A 25443-nucleotide genomic window follows, 5' to 3' on the forward strand; every position below is an offset into this window, starting at 1 on the left:
CTGAGAAAGAGTTAAACTTGATACATGAGACTCAGCGGCGGCGAAGATTAGGGATGCGCAGTACCAAATTAGCAAAATGACGAGCAGACAGGCACGATCGGCAGCAACAAATATGATTGGCTCTCAGCGGAATGAACGCCCTATTGGGCAGGATTAGACGAAGCATGTATAGAGCTAAGTTATTTAAAAATTTTTCAATACAATCGCTGTGCATTAAAAAATAATCCAGTTGTTGATATAGGTGCAATTACAATCATTGGCGATATGACTCGGGTTTGTTCACTCTGACAGGCTCTCAAGTTAAAAAATGAACCAAAAAATGTTCACGGTATGATCCCTTAAAACTCCGGTTGGATGATCTTGTCTTTAGAACCTATAATGGTCTGTAGAATATCTATGGTGTTGCTCTACATATTGGACATGATTGCAATTTTCCATATATGAAAGTATAATTAAATTCGTTTTTATAATACACTAGATTATCGTATCAACAATATTCTGCTTTACCGCTAATATTTTTTCAAAAAAGAAGTGCTGTGCCCTACAATAATCTTACAATGCAATACAATTAAAATTTATTATATTAAATACTATATAAACTTTTTAGTCATATGATGGTATTATATTAGATTTTGTAGGGCCAAACCGCCACCAAGAAACCCAATCAGCATTTATTTTTGTCTGTCTGTCTCCCAGTCTCGTATGCGATTAGTTGTTCTTTGTAGCACATGCGTTTTTGGAAGCTTTGGTAGAGCTTTTGCGCCCAAGCCTTCAGTACTGTACCTTTATTATACCCATGCAGGGTGTGCAACGCAGTGAAGGAAATCTCTCCGACCCTATAAAGTACATACATAAGAGTCAATATAAGCATATTCGTCTGTCTGTCTGTTTTTATGCAAACTAGACACTCAGTTTTAAAGCTATAGAGTTGAGGCAGTATATAAGTCGGAATGGCCGGGATCGGTCGACTATATCCAATAGCTGCCATATAAGTGGTGTTAAGTACCATAACTGGTGTTTTAAAGTCGGCCGACTATGGCTATAGCCGGAAAAGGGTCAACCTGGCTATTTTTAAAGATGCTTGAGGCATTAGTGATATTTTAATAAGGATCGGCCAAATATATACGATCCGATATTTCTATTCGTGTTTGATTTATTGTTTGTTTTGAGTCGTTGACTCGATGTATGGGTGCCACACGAAATCGACCCGTTTTTGAAGCGGATGGTGACTGGCGATGAAAAGTGGATCACTTACGATAACGTGAAGCGCAAACGGTCGTGGTAGAAAAGCGGTGAAGCGGCCCAGACGGTGGCCAAGCCTGGATTAACGGCCAGGAAGGTTCTTCTGTGTGTTTGGTGGGATTGGCAGGGAATCATCCACTATGACCTGCTCCCCTATGACCAAACGCTCAATTCGGACCTGTACTGCCAACAGCTGGACCGCTTGAATGCAGCACTCATGCAGAAGAGGCCATCTTTGATCAACAGAGGTCGAATTTTCTGCAATCAGAACAACGCCAGGCCAAACACATCTTTGGTGACGCGCCAGAAGCTCCGGGAGCTCGGATGGGAGGTTCTTTTGCATCCACCGTATAGTCCGGATCTCGCACCATGTGATTTCCACCTATTTCTGTCCATGGCCAACGAGCTTGGTAGTCGGAAGTTGGCCACAAGAGAGTCCTGTAAAAATTGGCTCTCCGCCAATAGGGAAGCGAGCTTCTATAAAAGAGGCATTATCAGGGCCGGATTTATGTAAAGTGCCGCCCTTATTATTAATTGAAATTGAAAACTTCCTAAATCAAATGTCGGGGAAACCGTGAACTATATACATAATTATTAACAGATTAAATAAATGTATATCGTTGGTTGAATTCATTTATTGTTGATACTTTATTTTCAACAATGCTCCGATTTTTCAATAATTGTTATGACATACCACTTTGCTCTGAGACGAGGCAACTCTCATCAATATGTTTTTCGTCTTTCTTTTTGATGAAAAAATTGTGCAATTTTGGAGTTTTGCACAAAATTTCCTCCTCCTTGTTGGCTTTATCTAAAGCGCGCTTTCTAAAAGCAGCGCCGCTTAATTTTTTTCGCCTGTCACTCATGACTCACAGAATTTACATAATCGACTCAAATGAATAGATAAACATCGAATCAAATTGTTTTGAAAACATTTCTGCTCGAAAGACAACCCAACCTCTTAAAATCGGTCAGTAGCCGCTCTGAATTACCGACGGCTATACGCAAAAATTGTCCAAAAATTATCCAAGTATAAATTTTCTATTTATGCCTCAAATTTTGCCGCCCCCCGAAATTCGCCGCCCTGTGCGCGAGCACCGACCGCACATAGTGTAAATCCAACGCTGGGCATTATGTTAGCATCTCGTCAGGAACTCGTCAACGAACAAAACTGAGACTTAAATCGCATTATTATAACCAATTTTATGAACAATTGAATATTAAATAATTATACAGCAAGACTTTTTTGACAATCTTATATAAGCTGCTACATAACTGCAAGAGTATATAAAATGGCTCCGCCTGAAGTTAGCTTTCCTTTCTTGTTTTATTTATTAGATATTTTGGGCATTGCACGAACGTTTGTCACTTCATGATAAAAATTCGTCCATGTATGTTTGATCCCATAAAAATCAAAATACATAATATATATACAAACACAAAATATACATTTGTATTTATTAGGTTCTTACAATTCATTCCTCTCTTTATCTTAAAGCGAACGGACGAGTATTTTTCTGCACACTGTGTTATTATAAAATCTTTTATTTATTAACTTTAAACAAACCGGTTTTTATTTTTATTTATTTATATTTATAAAAAAAAATTTTTACATTTCAAACATCCGTATCGCTTCGCGTGTGCACTGGTATATTTTGAGGTAGAATAATGATTTTATTATTTTCTTCCAAACACAGCTCTGCTCTGCTTCCTCATCTTTTACGGTGTTGCTTCTATTGTCGCTCAGTAGAGATTCTTATCTCTATTCTTTGCAGTTTACTAACCCATACTAATCGCTCTCTTTAATCTCCCTTTTTCGTTTCCCAGGTACAGTGGTTCAAGGTACGTAAATAACAACAACAAAAAAATATTAAAGAGTTGATTAATTAATAATCATGGAATTTAAACTTGTCTGTGGGTTGAAGTCTTGTAATAAGACAATCTCCTCATCCCAGCCTACCATTCACTGCTGGCTCTGTCAACACGTTTTACATGCTATATGTGCCGGGTTCACGTCATCAGTTTCGGATGCCATTTCACGTAGGTCTGGTCTTCACTTTTGCTGTGACGGTTGTCGTGCTGTTTAGGACGAATTAAGATTATTCATGAGACAGACTAAAAGTGGATTCAAAGAGTTGATTATCGGTTTTCGTAAAATCAGTGACCAACTCTGCTGTGCGCACGATTTACAGTTTAGTAGTCTTCAACTACTTCAACAACTAATGAATCTCCAAAGCGTAAGAAATCAGCTTTTAGTGCTTGTGCGAATAATTTTCAGCCTAATCAGCCGACAATTTTGCAGCCACTATATCTCTAGCCACCCCAATGGCCGGTCCTAGGAAAAATGCAGCTTCCGAATATCTTAGTATAAATGAGCAATTGTCTGATATGTCCCCTGTAGCATCGATTCAAGCGTAAATTATCTGATGCCGCAATATTTGTTACGGCGGCACCAAAACCCTTTCAGGTGATCCCACCTTCGAAAAACATTTTTGTTTCCCGGCTTGCCCCTGAGATTGATATCTCGGCTTACATCAGAGCCAAAACAAAAGCCGACATAAAGGTGGTGGACAACATTTAAATAGTCATACATCAGGCACACGTCATATTTCAAAATACGTGTGCCCGTGCAGATATTCAAAGACGATTTGTTCCGCCACCTTTTGGCCAGAGAACATTTTTGTACAAAAACATCAGTCAAATTCGATGTGGAAAAAAATGTCCAAACCTTTCCAATGTAAGAGCTTCCACCTCAACTTTCCATCTCATCTTCGTTCTCTGAACGAAGAACCCACTCTAGAGGGTTACTTCCCAAACTGTATTCCTTTGCATCTCACATTATAGTCTTAACAGAAACTTGGTTAAAGCCGGAGATCTTAAGCTCCGAAGTTTTTCCAAGTAGGTACACAGCTTTTAGACGTCATAGAACACTGCGAAGGGGAGGAGGAGTCTTAATTTCTGTAGACTCCAAATGCGCTTCTGAAGAGGTAAAATCACAAGAGTTTGGTGAAATAGAATTTCATTGTATTAAAATCATTTTGTCCGGTCAATCATTATAAGTTACCTGTTCTTACATAACACCTTCGTCCGAACATACTGGCAACATTTGTCCGCTATTCGTTTCATTTCTAATCGTCTGTCTGATGGTGACCAGCTGTTAGTAATTCTATGCTCTCTAATGTTGATAATTCACCGCCTTGTTGCTTAACTTGCCCCACGACTTCCCTGCGGGCATGTTCGACATGTCACTCGGGCAAATTAACCACGTTAGAAATTCTTTAGGTCGGCTGCTGGACTTGTGTTTCGTTTCTGATCCTGATGGAATTACTCTTTCTAACTCTGAGGATCCATATCATCACACTCTTGAGGTTTTAATCGAAAACAATCGCTTAATTGACCTTAAACCTACACTTAAATCTCATAAAGTTTGTTTCTTCCGTAAGGCTGACTTTAAAAAACTAAATAAATTAATTTTTGAATTTGAATGGTCCGATCTACTAGCATGTGAAGATATAGATATATTTTTCGACGCTAGCGTTCCGTGGAAATATCCGTCTGCTTCAAATAATCCGTCTTGGTATACAAAGCACCTATACAATTTAAAGAACGTAATGAATAGAATTTTGTCTAGACACAATGAATAGACAGTTTCAGCTAAGCATATTATAATTTTTTTACATGCATTTTTTGGTGGCTACTTGGCCCAACAGCACCTTTTAAATTTTAAGAACGCCATGAATAGACTTTTAAATAAACATAAATCATCTGGCTGTACAGTTAGTTTTTCAAGAAACTTAGTAGCTCGGTTTAATTTCTCCGTGCATAACGCAGAATGTTATAGGAGTTATTTTCACCGCTGTCGGTTTCAGTTCACATAGGATCCGAAGCAGTTTAATAATTTTGTAAACACTAAGCGCAAACATGTATATTTTCCTCTTCTGCTTAAGTTTGAAAACTCATCAGCGAACACTGATCAGACAATGGACGATCTCTTTGCTCAGTTTTTTAAACAACGAATTCCGGCTTAGCCTTATACTTATAATATCAGCCAATATAATATTTAGCCAACCCTATCTTTTGATCAAATTTATTGTTTTATCCGATCTTCTCAAGGTCAAGCTCGTATATTCGCCAGGCCCTAATGGAGTACCAGGCTGTGTTCTGCAGAACTGCGCCGAGGCTCTGTGCAAACCGCTCCTTAAACTCTTTAATCTATCGCTCGAGACTTCGATCTTTCCCCTTATGTGGAAGGAATTTTACGTTATTCCGCTGCATAAAAAACGGAAAAATCCGACGCTGCACATTATAGAGGCATTTCTAAATTGTCAGCAATTCCAAAGCTTTTTGTAAAACTTATCACTCCACATTTGCAAAACCTATGTAGTTTAATAATATTTCCGTGCCAACATGGTTTCATGACGCGCCGCTCCACCACTACCAACTTATTGGAACTAACATCAGGGAGCCATCTTGGACCCTTACTCTTACTTTATTCATTAATGATTTTCCCCTTGCCTTAACAATTCACTTGTAGTTATGTAAGCTGATGACGTTAAGCTTTGTCTTCAGTCCGAATTGGATCAATTTTAAAATTTGTGTTTAGAAAATAACCTAAAGCAAAAATACTTCATCGGTCCGTCCTATTCTTGAGTATGGATCGTGTGTTTGGAGTCCTTAATACGGAGTACACCGAGATCACATAGAATCTGTACAAAAAAACTTTCTAATTTTCGCTCTTAGAGGACTTAATTGGGATGCAAATATTCACCTTCCCTCTTACCAAAGTAGACTTATATTAATCAACTTACAATCACTAACAAACCGTAGAACGATGATGGGTGTCGAGTTTTTAACTAAAACGCATTAACTAAAACGCTTAAATTAAAACGTTCCTAGTAGAAGGACTAGAAACTTTCGTCCTCTACTCCTTAGCCATTGTAGTTTGACATATGCCCCACGCGATCCTTTTGGGCATTATGTTCTGACTACTATGGACTCTACCATATTTTATCAGTTTGTTCTATGTATAACTTGAAACCTTTTATCCTTAACGTTTTATCTGTGCAACACCCTTTCTCGTCATATTTCCTACTTTTAGTTTCAAAGATTTATCCCCGCGATTCGAGCCATACGTTATGCGTCAGCGTCCCTCGGTCGGTTGGCAGGGAGGTGGGTGCTAACTGCACCAAACAAAAAAAAAAGAAATTAAAAAATAATAATATAAGTCTTTGATATTACGTGACGATTTCTACCGACGGCAAAACACTTTTGAAAAAATTAGCTGCAAATTGCTTTGGATAGTTCCGAGTGCGGTCTGGGTTAGTGGACGACGGCAAAGCGCCTACAGCGGTGAAAAAAGAAGCTGCAAATTGTTTGGGATATTTTTTTCGGGGTGCGGTCGCGCCCAGTGCACAGTGAATTCAATGAAAAATCGAGCGTTTTAAAAGTCGATTTTAACTATTGAATAAGTATAAAATAAGGTAAAACTTCGAAAAGCAAATAAAATCTTTTGAATGAGATTTTAAGTGCATCGGTGATCGGCTACGAGCTTTGAAACTTAACCTCTTTTCAACACGTGTGCATTCAAAGATTTCAGGCTGTTTGTGATCCATCTTTAAGCATCAAATAAAGGAATATATTTTAATTTATTAATAAAAATAACTTTTGTTTCCTTTAAAATAATATATACTTAATTTAATCGTATGTTCGTGACCTGTATTTCCATGTGCAGCTAACAATTGTGTTATTTGTAAGTTTCTTTTGCAAAGAATTGCTTTTGAGCAGCTTACTAACTTTATTGGACTATAACTAACCTTATTCAATCATATTCAAGCTAATTTAAGTATTTATGAAAAGTGTCAGTCGTTGCTGTGTGAAAATGTCCAAAATGAAAACCAACTACTTCCAACTCTTAAGTATGTTTAATTTCTTAGATGAAATGTCAGTCGTAAGCGCTTACTTTTTTCCATTTGACTTGGTAAAAATGTCGAATCAAAAAAGTTTTTAAGTGTTAAATGAATTTGGTTTTGGTTCAATTTTAGAGAACAGGTTTAAAGAACAGAAACTTAGAAAATGACATCTTCTAAGACTGCTTGTCAACTTCCAGAAACAAATAATGACTTTGATTATTATTCTGATTCAGATTACATGTCATATTAATATGTAAAAAAACTAACAAATTTCTTAAAATTATAAAAATATAACTTAAACTTAACAATTTAAAAAAATATCTCTCATTTACACTTTATTTACTATTTACTTTATTTACACTACTATTTACTTCAAATTTAAATAAAATAAATTAAATGCATTTATGTTATTTATTTATTCTATTTATTTGTTTATGTGCGCGAACTACAAAAAGAAAATCGGAAACAAAATTTGTTTTTTAGAAATTGTAATGCTATGAATAAGTACCTTAGGTTCACTGCTAGCACTTATCGGACTGTATCTGATAGCTACTACTTATTTGTGACAAAAATATGCTATATAGGTGTACAAAATTGCATATAAAAAGTATTCTTATTCGGCACGTGCCTGAATTTTTGTTTGTTTTTCTTGCACGTACCGAACAAGAATATTTTTTATATGCAATTTTGTACACCTATATAGCATATTTTTGTTACAAAAATAGATATAAGAAATATTGGATTTCGCATTCAGGTTCGTCACCGCTATTTTACCTCGTCAAGAGGTTTTTTTATATGATATCAGTTGTTTTTATACCCTTGCAGAGGTTATTATAATTTTGGTCAAAAGTGTGCAACGCAGTCAAGGAGACATCTCCGACCCTATAAAGTATATATATTCTTGATCAGGATCACCTCCTGAGTCAATATGGACATGCTCCGTCTGTCTGTTTCTACCCAAACTAGTCTCTCAGTTTTAAAGGTATCGAGTTGAAACTTTGCACACATCCTTCTTTCCTTTGCAGGCAGTATATAAGTCGAAACGATTTTAGCCGTGTGCTTGGTGTTTCCATCTTATTGAAAAAATATTTCTTCAGTGGGGTAAACACATAGTTGGCCGATCCTTATGAAATCTGGCATATCGAATTATTTTTTTATTTTATTCATATCAAATATCCTTACTTGAAAAACAACGAAGTTATGGCATTTCCGATCAATTAGTTATATGGCAGCTATAGGATATAGTCGACCGATCCTTATGAAATTTGGCAAATCAGATTATTTTGTCCAAAATAGAATCTGTACCAAGTCCCATCCTTCGAACTTTAAAAACACCAAAGGAGGTGATCCTGATCAAGAATATATATACTTTATAGGGTCGGAGATGTCTCCTTCACTGCGTTGCACACTTTTGACAAAAATTATAATACCCTCTGCAAGGGTATAATAAAAAAAAGTTGAATGTCATTATCTATCTTAATGATATTATTTAAGCTTAAAATAATTAAAAAAATTTAAAATAATTTATAAAATAACAAAGAAAGTAAAACTAAGAAAGCAAAAAAAAACAAGTAAAATTTACTTCATTAAAATGAGAAAATATTACCACAGTGAAAGTTTTATGTCAGCAATTGGAAATTTCCTCGCCATCCAGTGTACTCGCAACGTTTTCTAATTTTTGAGACAGGTTCATTTTTCGACAATTCATATCAGACTTAAGAGCTTCCATAATCTAAACATAAAAATTTTAATATTTTTAGAATTATTGCAAAACATACGTTTTATGTCTTACTTGATTTTTGTATTTCGTTACATAAATATATAGCTCCTTCAAAGCTGAAATTGTATCAAATTCTTCGAGCTGCCTTACCGACAGTTGTTGCATGGCTGTACTCATTTCCTGGTCGCTTATTTGCGGAAGACGAGAAACATCGCGGTAAAAACTCTTTACCATTATTCGATAGTTTGGAATATCCTGTAAAAATTTATATTTATTTTCTTCTGTTAGCAACAAAGGTGTTATAAAATCGTTACTACAAATTTCGTACTAGTCAATGTTTTTATATTCTAATATTTGTATGTCCACGTAAGTAATAGATTTTCAGGTTTATTTAATTGATTACGGTGTTTCAGGGGTAACAGTAAGACCTATTTTTACTTAAATTTTTATAAAGTAATAGTAAATTGTAAATTAAGTAGTTCTCAAAAAATCTTGTCATCTTGTTGAGAAAAATTGAAAATATGGGTAATTTTCAAGAAAGGTCAACGGCAACCAAAAAATTCGAAGTGAATGACAGTATGTTTTTTTCTCATATTTTTTATAGGGAATTTATTAAATTTCATTAATTTAACAACAATTTACAACACATTACATCTATTCAGAAAGATTAATTTTTTCTGCAATTTTTATAAAGTATTAGTAAATTTTAAATTAAGTAGTACTCAAAAAATCTTATCAACCATTTTGAAAACATAGTTATGAGAAAAATTGAAAATATGGGTAATTCTCCAGAAAGGTCAACCGCAAACAAAAAATTCGAAGTAAATTACAGTTCTTTTGTTCTTTTCATATATTCATTTCATATAGGGAACTTATTAAATTTCACTAGATTTAGAACATTAACCATTTACACAAAACTGTAAAAGTTCAGTTTTTTTTTTTTGATTTGTTTTGATTGATTTTGATACAAACATTTTGATTTGTTTTGATTCATTTTCTTAAAAAGAGTTACAATGCATTAATATTCACTATTTTTAATATCCTTTAATATTCAAAAAGTAAAAAAAAAAAGTACGGAAAACGATGCCATGCAAATTACTGCGAATTTCTTATCTGTTACTTTCCAAATGTTCCATTGAAAAAGAATATTTGTTATTAATGAGGCCACGAATTTATTCTAATATGAAAAAATATTTTGGATTGTCATCCTTTTTTTTAAACTGCGATCTCTCCATTTCCAGTTGGCCAACAAAATGCCGCATAAAATGTGTGTTTGCATGTATCATGCAAACTTTGGGTATATGTTGCAAATTTATTCACAAATTTTCAAATCTATTCCCATTGTAAACATTTTTTAAGGCTTTTTGGTGCGGTATTCAAAATGAAAATTAATTAGTCTTCAAGAATTAGTTGATTCCCCTTGCATATTGGCGTAATATGGAAGAGGCAGTAAACTAGCAGCAATGGTGAAAAATTTAATACCCTTAGGCTTATTAAATACTATAATAGGAAATACATAAAAGGATATGGAAGCAGAGATTTTGTTTTCTAAAACCACTTTTATGTTAAGCGGACCCAGCAAAAATATTTGAAAGTTATAAAAATGAACTATAATCTCTTTAAAGCTCGTTTGGAAATTAAATTTTCAGAGAATTATCGGTTGACCAACCACAATGAGATTGAAAGTGATCATTTTAGCTACCACTCTAAAGCTATTTTAGCTTTTAGGGTATTATTTTCAGCTGCGTAGCTTGGATAGCTGGCGCTTGAAAATTCGAAGTAGTTTTAAAGATACAGCAGTTAAAAGGTGGAGCTGTTCGTACGTTATGTATTCTGTTGTTAAACTGTAAACGAGTTTTTCTCAAAACATGGTTTTAAAAAACGTTCTTCATCGTATCTCAAAAACGGAGGGATCGAGTAACTTGACATTTTTAGATAAATAAATCAATGAAAAATTCCCATAAATGAAATTATTCCCCATAAGTAAATATGTATATATTTACAGTGGCGAGCTCATTTGGATACATGTTTGTCCCTTCTGAGTTTAAAGTGTTAAAAATTTTTTAATCGCCAAAATTCCTTTTTGTCAATAATCTATATTCATTTCTACAATACATAAAAACAAGAAAGGAAGGTTAACTTCGGGCGGAGCCGAAGTTGATATACCCTTGCAGTTAGGTAACAGTTTATATTATTACATATATATATCGAATCGTATATAGTCGGCCGATCCTTATGAGAATTTCACCATCAATTCCATTTTTAATAAAAATGTTGGAAACAAGCCCCAAGCATCTTGAAAAATAGCAAGGCTGGGCCATTTCCGATCGTTCAGTTATATTGCAGCTATAGAATATAGTCAGCCGATCCTTATGAAATTTGGCAAATCAATTTATTTTGCCCAAAATAGAATCAGTTCCAAGTCCCACTTTCTAACTTAAAAAACACCAAAGTACCATTTCCGATCGTTCTATGACAGCTATAGGATATAGTCGGCCGATCCTAATGATATTTTGTTCAAAAAATATTTGGGCCAAATATAACATCTGTGGAAAATCCCAATCCCTCTAACTTAAAAAACACCAAAGTTATGGCATTTCCGATCAATCAGTTATATATACTGGGATCTCCATTTTATTGAAAAATTATTTGTTGAATGCGGTAAGCACATTTGTACCCGAAGTCTGGGAGATTGGTCATGATACCATCGATTTTCACCATAAACAAGCCTGTAAGTGAGTGGACAGCACGCAGAGTTCTACACAGGATCGGCCTGACATCGTCAATTAAACAGAAGAAACCACCACCCTCCGAGGAAAATGTAGCAGCACGTTTTAAATAAGTCTTGGGCGAAAGAGGTCTAGAAAAACGTAATATGGTCAGACGAGACTAAAATAAACCGCTTTCAGTTCGATTGTACAAAATATTAGAAGCACCGGCCACATAAGAAATTAAAAAACATCAAGTTACAGAAACTATGAAGCATGGAGGAGGAGGTTTAATGGCGTGGGATTGCTTTACTGGGGTTGAAAATCGATGGTATCATAAAAAAGGAGCATTATGGTAATATTTTGAAAACCAGCATCTAAATTAAATTTTTCGTGACAAAAATAATTTTTCCAAACTTTTCTTTCCAAAATTGTATTTCTCATTACATTATAGGTGAGCGGTTATGTGTGGCTTTAGCTGCATAAGTATAGCATCGCGCAAACCATAAGTAACTATTTGGTTTTAAATTTGGTTTATACATACATATTTCTTCAGGTGACCTTTAAGCTCAATTCAAGATTTTTTTCTTTTTACAGCTAAATCTGTGAATCTTTACTTAATCAGCTTTCAAAACGATTCGTTGAGAATATGGAAACAGTTCTAGATAGCTATGACCTTTTGAAAAATATTAGATTAAAAACTCCAATTTAAAGGCGAAAATATTCTTAAACTAACTATAATAAATTCAACAAAATTTGTTCGAGCTTTTTATCAAATCCAAAATGAAAACATAGTAGGATCTACTGATTTAAATAAGAAAAATCAAATCTTCAATAGAAAAATTTTGAAAGCACAAAAATTGGGAGATTTCAACTTTGGATGAGTATTCCAAAGATATGGTAACTGCTAGATGCCATTTATAATTTTAGTTAGTGTGAAAATGACTTTCATGGCAATTACAGGGCCTACATAATTCAATATATGGTACAATTTTATGAATTTTTTCTCTTTGGTGTCTCACAGAAACTGTGGGTGATGAAACCTATGCTTGTTCTGAACTTTGGTTCAGTAGAGCCTAAAGGTTTTGGAACGGTTAAAATTATGCGTGGAGGAAAAAAATTGGAAATTGTCGGCCTGTTATGTTATTATTAAATAAAAAAATCTAGTATGTTTTGTAATTTTAAACGAAAGCCTAATATTAACAGTCTTAAAATGGTAGGCCTAAATTTCAAATACCCTTATTTAGGGATTTTAAATACGTGTTCAAAACTTTGAAGCGTTTTTCCCACAACTCATGTTTTCAAAGTAGCCATCATTTCTGAAAAACTACTGTTCCCTCTTTTTTTTGGAACGAAGTTTCTTTTGGCGCGGTGAGTTTGGCGGAGGAGGGGCTAGCCGAGAAAAACCGTAACGTAACGTTAAACGGCTCTCCGTCTTCTTCTCCTTCGTGGAGTGAGAGGATGAACCTTTTCTCCTCACTATCTCTCTGTCTCTTATTTGAAGAAATGCGACAGATGATTTTGAAATTATAATTCATATCTTCAGTTTTCTTTGTCCATCTCAATTTTTTCAATACTCAATTGTCAATTTTTTCAATATTGAATTGTCAGTTTCAATTTTTAAATTCAATTTTAATTTTCAATTTAAATTTAAAAAAAAACGAAATATTATCAGATTAACAACAATGGAGAAGCTGAAATTTTCTGGCCGCTGATAATTTAACCCTTGTTGCACTCGGTTAATATATCACACAAAATTATTTTTTTCAAAAATATCAGAAAACTAAAATATCACACGTCAAATTAGCTCTTATTAAAAGAAATGCGACATATGATTTTGAAATTGTAATTCATATCTTCAGTTTTCATTGTCAATCTCAATTTTTTCAATATTCAATTTTCTGTTTCAATTTTCAGTTTTCAATAAATTTTCGCGTAAAAAAAAAAAATTAAAAAAAATTATTTTCAATTTACAAATTCAATTTCCATTTTCAATTTTAATTTTCAATTGCATTTCATCTGTTTTCGCATCATTTCTCAGTTTTTTCGCATTTTGTGATATTTTTGTCGTGTGATATTTTGACGTACTGATTAGCTTTATATACCTAGAATAGATAAGTAGAAGTAAAAAACTTTTTTCACTTCATTCACTCCTGTTTTTCCTTCATTGACCTCACTCTCGTCATGCCTGCTAAACGTAAACATGCGAAAGAAAATTCATTCCTCACGCTGTTTTTTTTGTGGTAACGCTGGAGAGTTTTTTTTCCTTTGTCAATATATACATTTTTGTATCAAATTTTTTTTTTAATGGTAATCGTATCTCGAAAATATAATTTTAAAGTGCTCCCAAAAATCAAAATATTTTCAACTCATTTTATTTTATATTTACCTTTGCAAAGAGCAACTTGTTTGAAGGCGAATCCTTTCCAAGTCTATGTTCAGATGTTGAGCAGGCATCCATAAAGGTTTGTGCAATTACACTTAAACATGAGTCCACAGAAAACGTTTTATTTATATCAAATATAAAGTCGGGATTTTTTATAAAATTAACCCAAAATCTTAAAGGCAAACAGTTAGATTTCCACGCATGGACAATATCAGAATCGCTAATTCCATGTCTCGAAGCTTCTTCGTCCAACAAATCAAAAAGCCATTTTACCGCCGGTGGTAGTTCCTCATTAACTGTTAGGACAATTGAAAAGAAATCGTCGACAAATTTTTGAATAGTTCCTTTAGTGGCTAATAGACGAGTTAAGTATACTTCAGGTATAGTTTTGTTTATTCTGTCATTACAATAACTTGTAGAATGCGAAGTTTGCAATGCTGCCGACGGTCCCGATAAAGTCGAATTTTTTATATTCATATAATGATCAGGTATTAAAGGTTTAATCAGATGGTAAATCCGAGGCTGCTGCAATCCAGACTCAATGTCGTTATTTATAATGATATGGCTTTGGGAATTGTTTATGAAATAAACTGAAAAATGAAAGGAAAATATTTTTATGAATGTATAGTTGTATATTCAATGAAATAACAATAGGTGCGGGCTAACTTGGGGTAAAATAGACTTTTATTTAATATTAATGCAGGATAAATGGCCAATCTATGGGGTCAACCTTCAAAAAGTTCATGCTTTGTAAAATATATATTTTCATGTAGAAATTAAAAAAAAACTAAAAAGGGATCTACTTAAATCTTAAATCTTAACCCTTGCAGAAGGTATTATAATGATTTAATAATTTATAATGATCATAATTTCTAATGATAATTTGGTCAAAAGTGATGAACGCAGTGAAAGTGTTATCTCATATAGGTTTTAAGATTGCCCAAAATGTAGTCAGTCAAAAGTTGCATCTATCTGGCTTAAAAAACAATAGTCAATTCCGATCATTCTATAACAGCTACAGGATAAAGTCGATCGATTCCGGCTGTTCTGACTAATGTACTGTCTGCAAACAAAAGAAGTATGTGTGCAAAATTTCAACTCGATAGCTTTAAAACTAAGAGACTAGTTTGCGTAGAAATAGACAGACGGACATGCTTGTATAGACTCAGGAGGTGATCCTGATCAAAAATATATATACTTTATAGGGCCGGAGATGTCTCCTTCACTGCGTTGCACAATTTTGACCAAAATTATAATACCCTCTGCATAAATCTAAGCAAAAAAAAAAAACAAAATGGCACATTTTTTTTCAAATGTCGACCATTTCCCGCATGATTAGTATATTTATTTGATTCTAGTTTATTCCGTGATTTAGGTATCTAGATTAAAAAGCCGGAAAATTTTATTGTTTAAAATAATCCAAGAATCGTGGAGAAAATTTGATCACATTTTTTTGAGGTGTTTACAACGGTGTAATTCAGGTATTACACAATATTTTCAGTTCAAAACATATATTTATATAGTTAATGTATATATAGTTTATGAAAGCTCTACGTATTTTCTGGATATAAAAAAAATTCTAAAAATAATTGCTAAAAAAGGGTCACTACACAAGATAGAGGGAAGGTCTTCTAATCTAGAAATTAAAGTTGTGAAAGCTAAACCTTAGTATTGAGAAAAGTGCACCTGTTGAGCAGAGGACAGGAGACCTAAACAGGTTTTTGTTTGTTTTTTGCTTACGGTTATTAAAATACGAGGGTCGTTCAATAAGTCCTTAGAAAATCCGAGTGTAGTGTCGGTAAATTTTATTTTGTAAGAACCAATAGCTGTCCAAATTTCAGCTTGATCGATAACTTACTTAACTTTATCGTCGATCAAAGTTTATAAAATACACGTGTTTGTAACAATGGTCAAAAGCGAGTTCAGGGCTGTCATCAAACATCTCCATTTGAAAGGCTTAAGTAATTGAATGAAAAATTGAATGCCGCTTTTGCTCACAGATGAGAATAAGCGCAATCGTTTAGTGGACTCTAAGGTTATGTTGGCGCTCTTTCATCGCAATCAGGCCGAATTTCTTTGTCGGAGCCCGTTCACCCTTGAAAATCCACTGTGATGACTGTCTCTTTGTTTCTGGAGTGTAGTAATGTATCCTGGATCCATCCTGGTGAACGGGCTCCGAAAAAGGCAAAAACTGTGCCATCGGCCGGCAAGGTGATGGCCACGGTCTTTTGGGATTCGCAGGGCATCATTTTTACTGACTACTTGGAAAAAGGGAAAACAATAACAGGAGCGTATTACGCGTCGTTATTGCATCGGTTGAGCGAGGAAATCAAAGAGAAACGACCCAATGCGCGTGTTGACACCTGCGCTGCATGGCCAAAATCGAGAAATTGAAAATGGAATTGTTGCAGCATCCCCCTTATTCACCAGATTTGGCCTCTAGTGACTATTTTCTTTTCCCCAATCTGAAGAAATGGCTTGGAGGACGACGGTTCGCTTCCAACGAAGACGCCATTGCTCAAACAAATGAGTGCTTTGAAGAGCTTCCGAAATCCTATTTTTTGGACGGGATCAAAATATTGGAAAAACGATTGGCCCTAAAAGGGTTGTTGAAAAATATGTTGAAAACTATGACTATGTTGAAAAATAAAAAAAATTTCTGCAAAAAAAAGTTTTTTTATATCTTTTTCTAAAGACTTATTGAACAACCCTCGCTCAAACCAGCTCAATTCCAAATTATTAACTCCAAATATTTACACAAATTTTTTAATTATTTTTAAAAGTATTTTGGGATTGCTGGTTTAGGCAATAACAACTGATTAAAAATTCACCTTCGTTATATTTTTCAGAACCACAAGAGCCTTTTGCTTTCCTCCTATTTTAATGGTGCCAACTCCATTAAAAATTTATTTCGGAGAGGCGTAAAAATTTTAAACCTAATTGCACTGCGAGCTTATTATTAGAGTCTTCATTAAATATTATTCATTAGCACAGAGTCCTTGCATTCAACAACCTATATTTATACATAGTGATGATTTCTCTGATGATAATAGTGATGATTTTCTCTTCTATTTTAAATATTAATTGGAATATGTCCTGCTTTGTAAATCCTCTTTAACAGATAAAATTATTTATGCCTTGAATATAAATACAATACATTTTTATGGACAACATCAATTTTATAAATATCAAAGTTCAAAAGTTAAATTTGTTGCGCTTTTCACATTAGGACGCTTTAAAAAATAACTTCTGTCTTTTTTTTGGTTCAAGTCTAAACTATTTTTTGAATCAAGGAAATCGGATTCATAGAGATATTACTGACCAGAATTAACAAAAGTGGTTTCGAGAAAAACGCGATTAAAGTTTATTCGAACGTACCGCAGCGCACGTAACGTGGATACGTTCCAAATGCTCTAAATTGAGAAATGTTTGTTGCATCGAAATATCATATGGGAAGTATATTGAACATATAAGTATATTTCATTTTATGCAAAAATAAAAATAATAGGAAGGTAAATAAAGTGATATTTTATCTTAAAAACAACAAAAAAAACCCATAGGTAACAAAAAAAAACACATACACAACACATAACAACAAAAAAACACAACATAGGTAAATGATCGGCCGTCTCAGATTATAGTGAATTTGAATTTATAAGTTTTACCTATATATGTATAAATAAACCTATATATAAAAACAATTTTCGGCAATGATATTTTTATAATATACTTACAATTATGATATGGTGCCGCATGGTGGCCCTTACCGTAGGGTATATGATAACTTTCATTTTGTCTAGCAATAAGAGACATTACAGCCGATTCTTTGACTCCATAGTGAGCTAATGTGTTAAGACGTTTCCAACCGTTTATTGTTTTTGTGGTTAAGTCTTCATCTTGCAATGTTAGGTGACCCCCACGCCCATGTCTCCATTCTAAGTCAACCTCGTATATAGATGGTCTCATTGAAAACGGAGTGTTTTTAAAAATAGCATCTAGTATTTTTAGCTTCACTTGCGAAATCGTATCCCAATCGTTAACGCGGCACTGAACTTTTTCATCAAGATCATCTTGCAAGATATGCAAAATTACAACAGAATGAGTAACTTGCTCATGTAAAAGACGCTCTTCCGAAAGAGAGTAGCGCGCATCATTAGTTATGGCATCTACTAACCCTTTTTCAATTTGATGTTTTATGGCCTTAAACAGAAGAAATAAACTTGATCCAGCATATTCTTTTAAATAGTCGTACATACATATGGCCAAATAATTGGTTAACATTTTTTCAACAACACTCTCAGTACGTCGCAACATTAGATGAGGATGTTTGCTTTCCAGCGACTTGTCAATTAGCCGTAGTAAGAGTGACTTCAAAATCTCTGTTGCGTACTCCATTTTATTCATTAATACAACCATTAGTAAGGAAGCAACATTTACACGGTCACGAATCGAAAAAGACGAGCGTTGAGCTTCCAAAGTTTCTATGAATATTAGTAAAAAGTATTTGTTGCAAAGAAGTTGTTCAAATTGTACCATAGCAGCATCATAGTTGTTATGTGGGCAACTGTCATGAAATTTAGCTGAGTTTAAAATGGGATGATCTGACACACCAGGAAAGAAAACTTTCATTATGTAGTTCACATGGTCAAGCGTTGGAATTCCACTGCTCTCAAGATCTGCCGTCAGGTCAGTCATATCAGTTTGAAGCTCTGCAAAAGCTTGTTTACACTCAGAACGAACATTGCTTTCTAATGTAATCATCTGTATCTGGATGCGTTTATACTCACGTTCTGCCTGGGTAGACTTTCTTCGGAAAATTATTAAAACAATAAGTAAAACAACAACAAGAACGGCGATTGTAAACATAACACCAAACAATGCATGTGAGAAGGCGAACGGCTTATTTATATCATATTTGAGATGTCCAATGACAAAACGAAGATTACGACCCACTTTTACAACAACTAACGGTAAATCGATTGTCTGATCTACGCCATTTTCGTCAGTTGGGGGAGGCTGTTGCTCCGGTGGAATGCACAAAAGTTGTGTTAATGCCAGACTTGTAATATTACATTGGATGGTACCTATTGTAACATTTACATCGTATTCATCTGCTGCTAAATTTAAAAGTTCGCCTTCAATAACTAAGCTATCACCCTTGTAAAGTTTTATTCCATCGTTTGGAAATTGGAAATATTTCGGGTCAGTCAAATAAACAATCGTACTTCTTATATCATGAAAATATTTGTTTAAATCCCGAACTAGCTGCACATTGTCCATTACAAAACTAAGTTGCAAATTTAATTGCGTTTCATGAACTTTTACAAATGTTGTAACATCCATATTATTGCCACTTAAATATCTTGATGTCGTTTTTCCTGTTGTGTATGTATGAAAATCGTCCAATAAACGAGTTTTTCTTTTTCGTCTTTTATTTTGAAAATTATTTTCCATTGCAGAAAAGTTCCTTATGTCAAAATCCGAATCCAAAATTCCATTCAAATTTTTAAAACTATAAAATTTTAAGTTTACTGGAGGAGAAGGGCACTCCATTTGATTCGAGTTGATAACAACGCAAGAAGTTTTATTAATTCTCTCATTATCAAAAAATACTTCCAATTCTGGTTTTTGAATGGAGTCAAGGTACATTCCATGAACAGTAAGTACACGGCCTCCACTAACAAAACTCCTTAATGGTTTGATTTGCATTATCCTAGGATCCTGTGTGTAATTAAAAACAGAACAGATGTGGCGAGGGAATGTCCGGAACTGATATGCATTTAAATCACTTCGTAATGGATTTACAAGTCGATTTTGAATGGTAATGTTTTGAACTGAACTCTGGCAAGTTAATGTACGATTTGCTCCATCAATAAACAAACGGAGAGATTGAATAGGTTCTGGTTGTGTTGCCTCAGAAGTAGTACAGCTAACTTGAGAAGATGAAGATTGAGAAACGTTTACGTAACACTCATACTCATCTAAATAGGCTCGTATACTTGAACCAATATTTAAAAAGTTTCCTATTAAAGACAACTGCGTACCTCCCGACCTCGGCCCAATAGTCGGATACAAGCCAGTAAGTTGTACATTCTTAAAATGAAATTGTACGCTAGATTCAGTGTATCCGGCATCGTTTGCAACCTTAATTGGGGCTGACATTTCATACAATGCTGCTCCAGTTTGACATTCAATTTTTACAGATATTTGATAGCTTATAAGATGACATGGAATAGAACCAATAAATATTTTTCCGCGTACATCTTCTTCGCGAATACCCAAGTTACTTCCTTCAATTGTCACAAGAGTTCCTCCTTCAATAGGTCCAGATAGAGGTTTTATAATATCAATCCTAGGTAAAGGACAATCAATTTTTATAAGTGTTGGTGGCCTTGCATTGAGAAAACTACTGTCAGAACTACAGGTCTCATTGTAAACACAAGAATTCCCGCACCATGCACATTGGTATTTTGGTTCCCGAGTGACACACAAGCTACAATCTGCGTGATCCCTGTGAGAACCTAATACATCGCATTTATACAATGTAACCATAGCCGTGTCCACATAATGTTGAAAATTCCATGTAACAACTACTTTAGCCTGATACTCATGCGTATTGGTCTCATAGAAGTAAGGAGTTTTTTCACAAACTACGATTTTATTAGATTCAATATGTGCAGGCAAAAGCATTTGAGCAGCTTCAATATGAATCGTGCATAAAAAGCCGGCATGGGCATTTTTTGGTTTTGGCAAGTTTTCTATCTCAAGGCGAATTTCTTTCGGAACGCGTACAGGCAAAAGAATTGGATGACTATTTTTTTTTAAATGGGGGCACTGCATTGCCGTACTAATAGCTATTTCCATGTTTCGGCATTGTTGAGATTTGTGCATACATTTATTGTCATAAATGCACCAGTTACATCCCCATGAACTGACTACACATTCCCGACATTTTGCATGATGTGAGCAGTCAAAAAATGCGAATGATCTTGACACAAAGTCTTTATTAGTTTCCGAACTTCGCACGGATAAAGGAACTAACACATGATCAGTGTTAGTTGGAATAATAGGCCTCTGGTCCAGTGCGGGCGTGGCGCATCCAAGCCCATTTTCTAGAATTTCAGCATCAATTGGAGTGGAGTTTCCGAAAACACATCGATATTTAGCATTAAATGGCTCTGGTAATGTCCGAATAATTAAATGTAAAAGCGTAAGTTCAGTAATTGGAACTTTGTCTGGTATAATTGACTCAAAGTCAATACATTGTTGTCCACTACCCAACGAAAGCCACCGCGAAGCAGAAGTATCTCGTTGGCACGTAGATCGTATGGTGCACCTCTTTTCTAAAGAACACCATCCACAAAAAGGGTCACGAGATTCTAAGCAAGCTGAACAATTTGTATAAACCGAACAATGTTCAATTCTTAGCTTTGTAATTTTTCGTAGGGATAACACATATAAAAAATCTTTTTTCGGCGACATCATAGTATTTGGTAATATCCGGTTACCAGCATCTACGATTATTTCTTCATACTCTCCCGGATTTTGCCCAGACAAGAGGACTTTTTTCACAGCACCTTCATCTGTTCCAAGAAAAGCCAGCGAGTGTTGTTGATCTGTAGTTGACGTCGCGGTTACTGAAGTAACTGATACATTATCAAAATGAAAAAGTGCTTGCGTTGTTATTGGAGATACTCCGCTTATTTTAAGTCCTACAGAACAAAAGTTATAAATGTTTCCAAGGGAGCCAACAATGGGACATCTTCCATCGTTGATAGTGCCAGATATATATCCTAAGTTACGATCCTTTGTGGTTCCATTGAAACACATATGTATGTTTTCAATAAACATGTCCTCTATATCTTTAATACTGTATATACACATTGCAGATTTTCGTTCCGGTTGATCGCTAATTTCCTTTGACGGAGAAAAAACTGTAACTAATACATGGTCATCCTTTTTTATGCCCATTTGCTGAGCTAGCTTATAACTAGCTGGGGTTACTTTTGCATCCCGTAGAATATTATAGTCTGTATTTCTTTCAGTTGCGGTACACTGAATTGTTATTTCAGTGTAACTGTCATAATTAGGATCTGTGACGCAAATACGAGCCAACCGTGTTACATAGCCTGCCTCGTCTGCTAAATGGGATTTTTTTTGAACTATTATAAAGTATGCATAGTCTGAAGAATTAAATCCATAAATGTAGTTTACCAAAAAATGGTCTCGGTATTTAACATCGATATTTATAATTGACTGTTGAATAGAGAACTCGGCGTAATTTAAATCATCAAGGCGACGAGATGAAATGGCAGGGACATCATGGCGATAATCTCCAACGTTGGTAAAAGTGGTTCCAACGTACAATATATCGTCTTCTTTCCAGGAATATCTTGCTGGTCCCACAAATGCAAATGTTGAAGCATTTTCATCGTTTGCGGCCAATGGAACAGCAATAAACTGGGGCGTTGTTGGAAATCGGGGAAGACTATATATTTCGCAAGCACCTGCAAATATTCAAAAAAATTTTCTTTTAATTTTTCTGTCACGGAATCACAAAAACTAAGTCCATCTGCTTCAATTAATATTTAATCTTTTTTAATTCATAGATATTTTTATTCAAAATTTAGTTCTCAAAATGATTTTGATGGGATAGACCTAGAAAATACCTCCACGACGACGGAATATTTTCTGTAGTGTTCAAGTCAGACTGCTCAAGTCGCTCCATCACGTTCCCAGACTTTTCTCTGAATTCTTAGCGTGATACCCTTTGTATCATTGTCCTGTTTATCTACAATTACACTCTGCAAAATGTATCACGATGTCTTCAAGATTTTTATGCTTATACATGATGAGTTTTGTGCCATGTATACAGGGCCGTCGAGAGGGGGGTCAGCCTGAGCAATTGTCCCAAGGCCCGGAGGGTTTCGGGAACCTTGCGGAAAAAAAATTAATTTTCGAATGAAAATATAACATCGATAAGAGATTTGGAGAACAGTATTGATGTTTAAATGAGAAAAAATGCAAAAATTGATTTTGAAGTTTGTGTCTCAGCTAGTCCTAATGGTCCCCCATATGAAAAGAGACCCGTTTTTGGGGCTATGTAGGGTTGAATGTAGTTATGCACCAACAAACATCACCACCATGTAAAATAAAATGGTCCTACATATTTGGGACGTGCAATTTGGCGTTCCTAGAAAATCTGTCAATATAATTGAATTGGGAAAATTGAATTTGGGACCTTTTTGCAAAAAATGCGAATTTCGGTGACATTTGTTTAACATTAACATAAAGAAATCTTGTCAACCGACTTTGAAAACGTAGTTTTCAGAAAAACGCGGAATACATTAAAAATAATGAATATCAAATTAGGAGATTATAAGGGGAAATTTTTGTCATTGATTGTGGGTCATGAATGCGGCCTCATTTAGCCACGATTTTCAGCGCGGAATCTTTTCGGGGCTGATTCAGCTCTGAAATTCAGGTCTGTATCTGGGCTGATTTCGAGAAAATTTTCACTCCTGAATCCGGATTTGGAATCAGGGCTAATTACCATTATCACTCATGTCTGAAATCGAATTCAGGGACGAGAAGACATTTTCAAAAATTTCAGTACAAAATTCATTGCAGCGTGTTTTAGATGTCAGGGCTGATTCTGGGTGATCAGGGGGACGTACGGGTGATTTATAGGTGTATAATGAGTAACTGGTATTGCTGGGTATATACGCACACATATACACGCATTAATTTACCCGCGCAGCAGCATTCTAAGTTATGCAGCTCTCTGAGACTGAACAACCAAATGCGTTTAATAGAGAAACGGGTCAGGTTGGCTACACCTTTCAAACCTGTAGATCATAGGGTCAGGTCGACAGTTTTGTTTTGAGACTTTTCCTCATAAAAAGCCCCAAAAAATGTCCACTAAAATGACAACAGGTGTATTCCTGCCCAATCTTATAGCTCTATTTTTTATAGTCACTGAGATCACTGACCGAGTCTCGGTTGTTGATGCTGATATATACATGTTAAGGGGTCGAAGACACATTCACATGAATACAGAAGGTATTGTACTCTACGAGCACAGGGTATAAAAAATTGTATTTCGTTTACAAAAAAAAAGCAAATTCGATTTTGTCGGCCTGGGCATATAATTATGCTAATGAGAAGAAAAATCTACCAAAATCTTTAGTTCAAATGTAGGTTTGTAAATTTTTTGCAAACGGATTTGCCAAATTAGGACATTTTTTTGGCTGATATACTAATATTTGACATACATATGGCCACTATAGCTATACAAATACATAAATACAAAACCTTTTGGTTATTTTGACTTTCCCTTCCAATACCATCTAAAATAATTCTTCCACATGGAGTATTTTAAAATTACCTTGACGAATGCTACCACATGATATAAGAATCCCATCGTGAGAGTAGCTTACTACAAGGATTTTGTTGTAGTTATTAACTAGCGAAGTTTCGATGTCTTCGGGACAGCCGCCTGCATGACATTGAGGCGAATCGTTCACAGGTCCAGTTATAGCTTCAGATAGCACACGTAAGTTTTCGTTAAGTTTTAATATTTTGTTTGTTGCCCCAGCAAACAAGACATTATGCTTAAAATCAAAACTGAGGTGCGTGAAATAATTTTTTGATTGTGCGTCTCTTGCAACTTCATCACTGGACCGATTTCTATGATTCGTTACTCTTGACATATTGGTAATCTTCGCATCTAATCCAGCGGTATTCGGCAAGTTAAATTGAGCAACTATATCAATTGAAGAAAACTGCGTCTGGAGTAGCATTTCTTTAGCACAGTGTACAGTAAAATTATTTCGCAAAATGGCTAAGTTTGCGAAGATCGCGAAAATAAATGATATAACGCCTGAATCAAACAAATATTTTCGCAACATATTTTTAATTTAAAAGAAACTTTAGTACTAGTTTGTATAGTTGGTTGTTTATTGCATTTTAGCAGCCGCACTCTCATCTGATTGCATCGTTCGTCATTTTCCCAAAAGGTGGAATGTTTGTATTTGCTATGTCTTCACTTTTGAATTACATTCATAGGTAGTAATCTTTATGAGAATAAAATAAAACCGATTTAAAGTGAGATTGACAAATATGTATACATAGGCTCGGTCTTTTACCAACACTACAAAATTTACAAATAAAATACGCCAAATAATGTAATCGGTTTACGGGAAAACGCATATTTTAGTCACATAGATAAGAAAATATTCTGTTTATACCAACCGCATCTTTTTTTAATGAGACGCAATTTATTGCATTGCCCCAACAATAAAAATACCTTTCTTTAATTAAATATTCATTAAAATTTTTCTTGGAAAAAAGTTGATATAACGTTTTTAACCTAGTTATCAGTTACCTAGTACATAATTAGTATTTTTTTCACTGTTTAAAAAACTGGTGTCATAGTAGCAACCGTATATTAGCAATAATCAAAGAAAAAATTAGCAA

At 34.7% G+C, this 25443-nt stretch overlaps 1 protein-coding gene across 2 annotated transcripts in view; it reads right to left on the reverse strand.

Annotated features, from left to right (window-relative positions):
• The window catches only part of LOC6502091 (plexin-B), a 61194-nt gene extending 36036 nt beyond the window's left edge, over positions 1–25158 (reverse strand). The window contains exons 1-5 of one of the 2 annotated variants that reach the window (XM_014904437.3): positions 24353–25158; positions 17700–22472; positions 13969–14555; positions 8944–9126; positions 8758–8883 (exon numbers count right to left, since the gene is read on the reverse strand). In XM_014904437.3, coding sequence (XP_014759923.1) covers positions 8776–8883; positions 8944–9126; positions 13969–14555; positions 17700–22472; positions 24353–24875 — 6174 coding nt within the window. In that variant the 5' untranslated portion in view covers positions 24876–25158 and the 3' untranslated portion in view covers positions 8758–8775. The remainder of the gene's footprint in view (positions 1–8757; positions 8884–8943; positions 9127–13968; positions 14556–17699; positions 22473–24352) is intronic. The other variant, XM_001966198.4, reaches the window with a different exon arrangement.
• Between the last annotated feature and the right edge of the window lie 285 nt (positions 25159–25443).

This window comes from Drosophila ananassae (genome assembly GCF_017639315.1).
Source record: "Drosophila ananassae strain 14024-0371.13 chromosome 4 unlocalized genomic scaffold, ASM1763931v2 tig00000061, whole genome shotgun sequence".
Classification (NCBI taxonomy): Eukaryota; Metazoa; Arthropoda; class Insecta; order Diptera; family Drosophilidae; genus Drosophila; species Drosophila ananassae.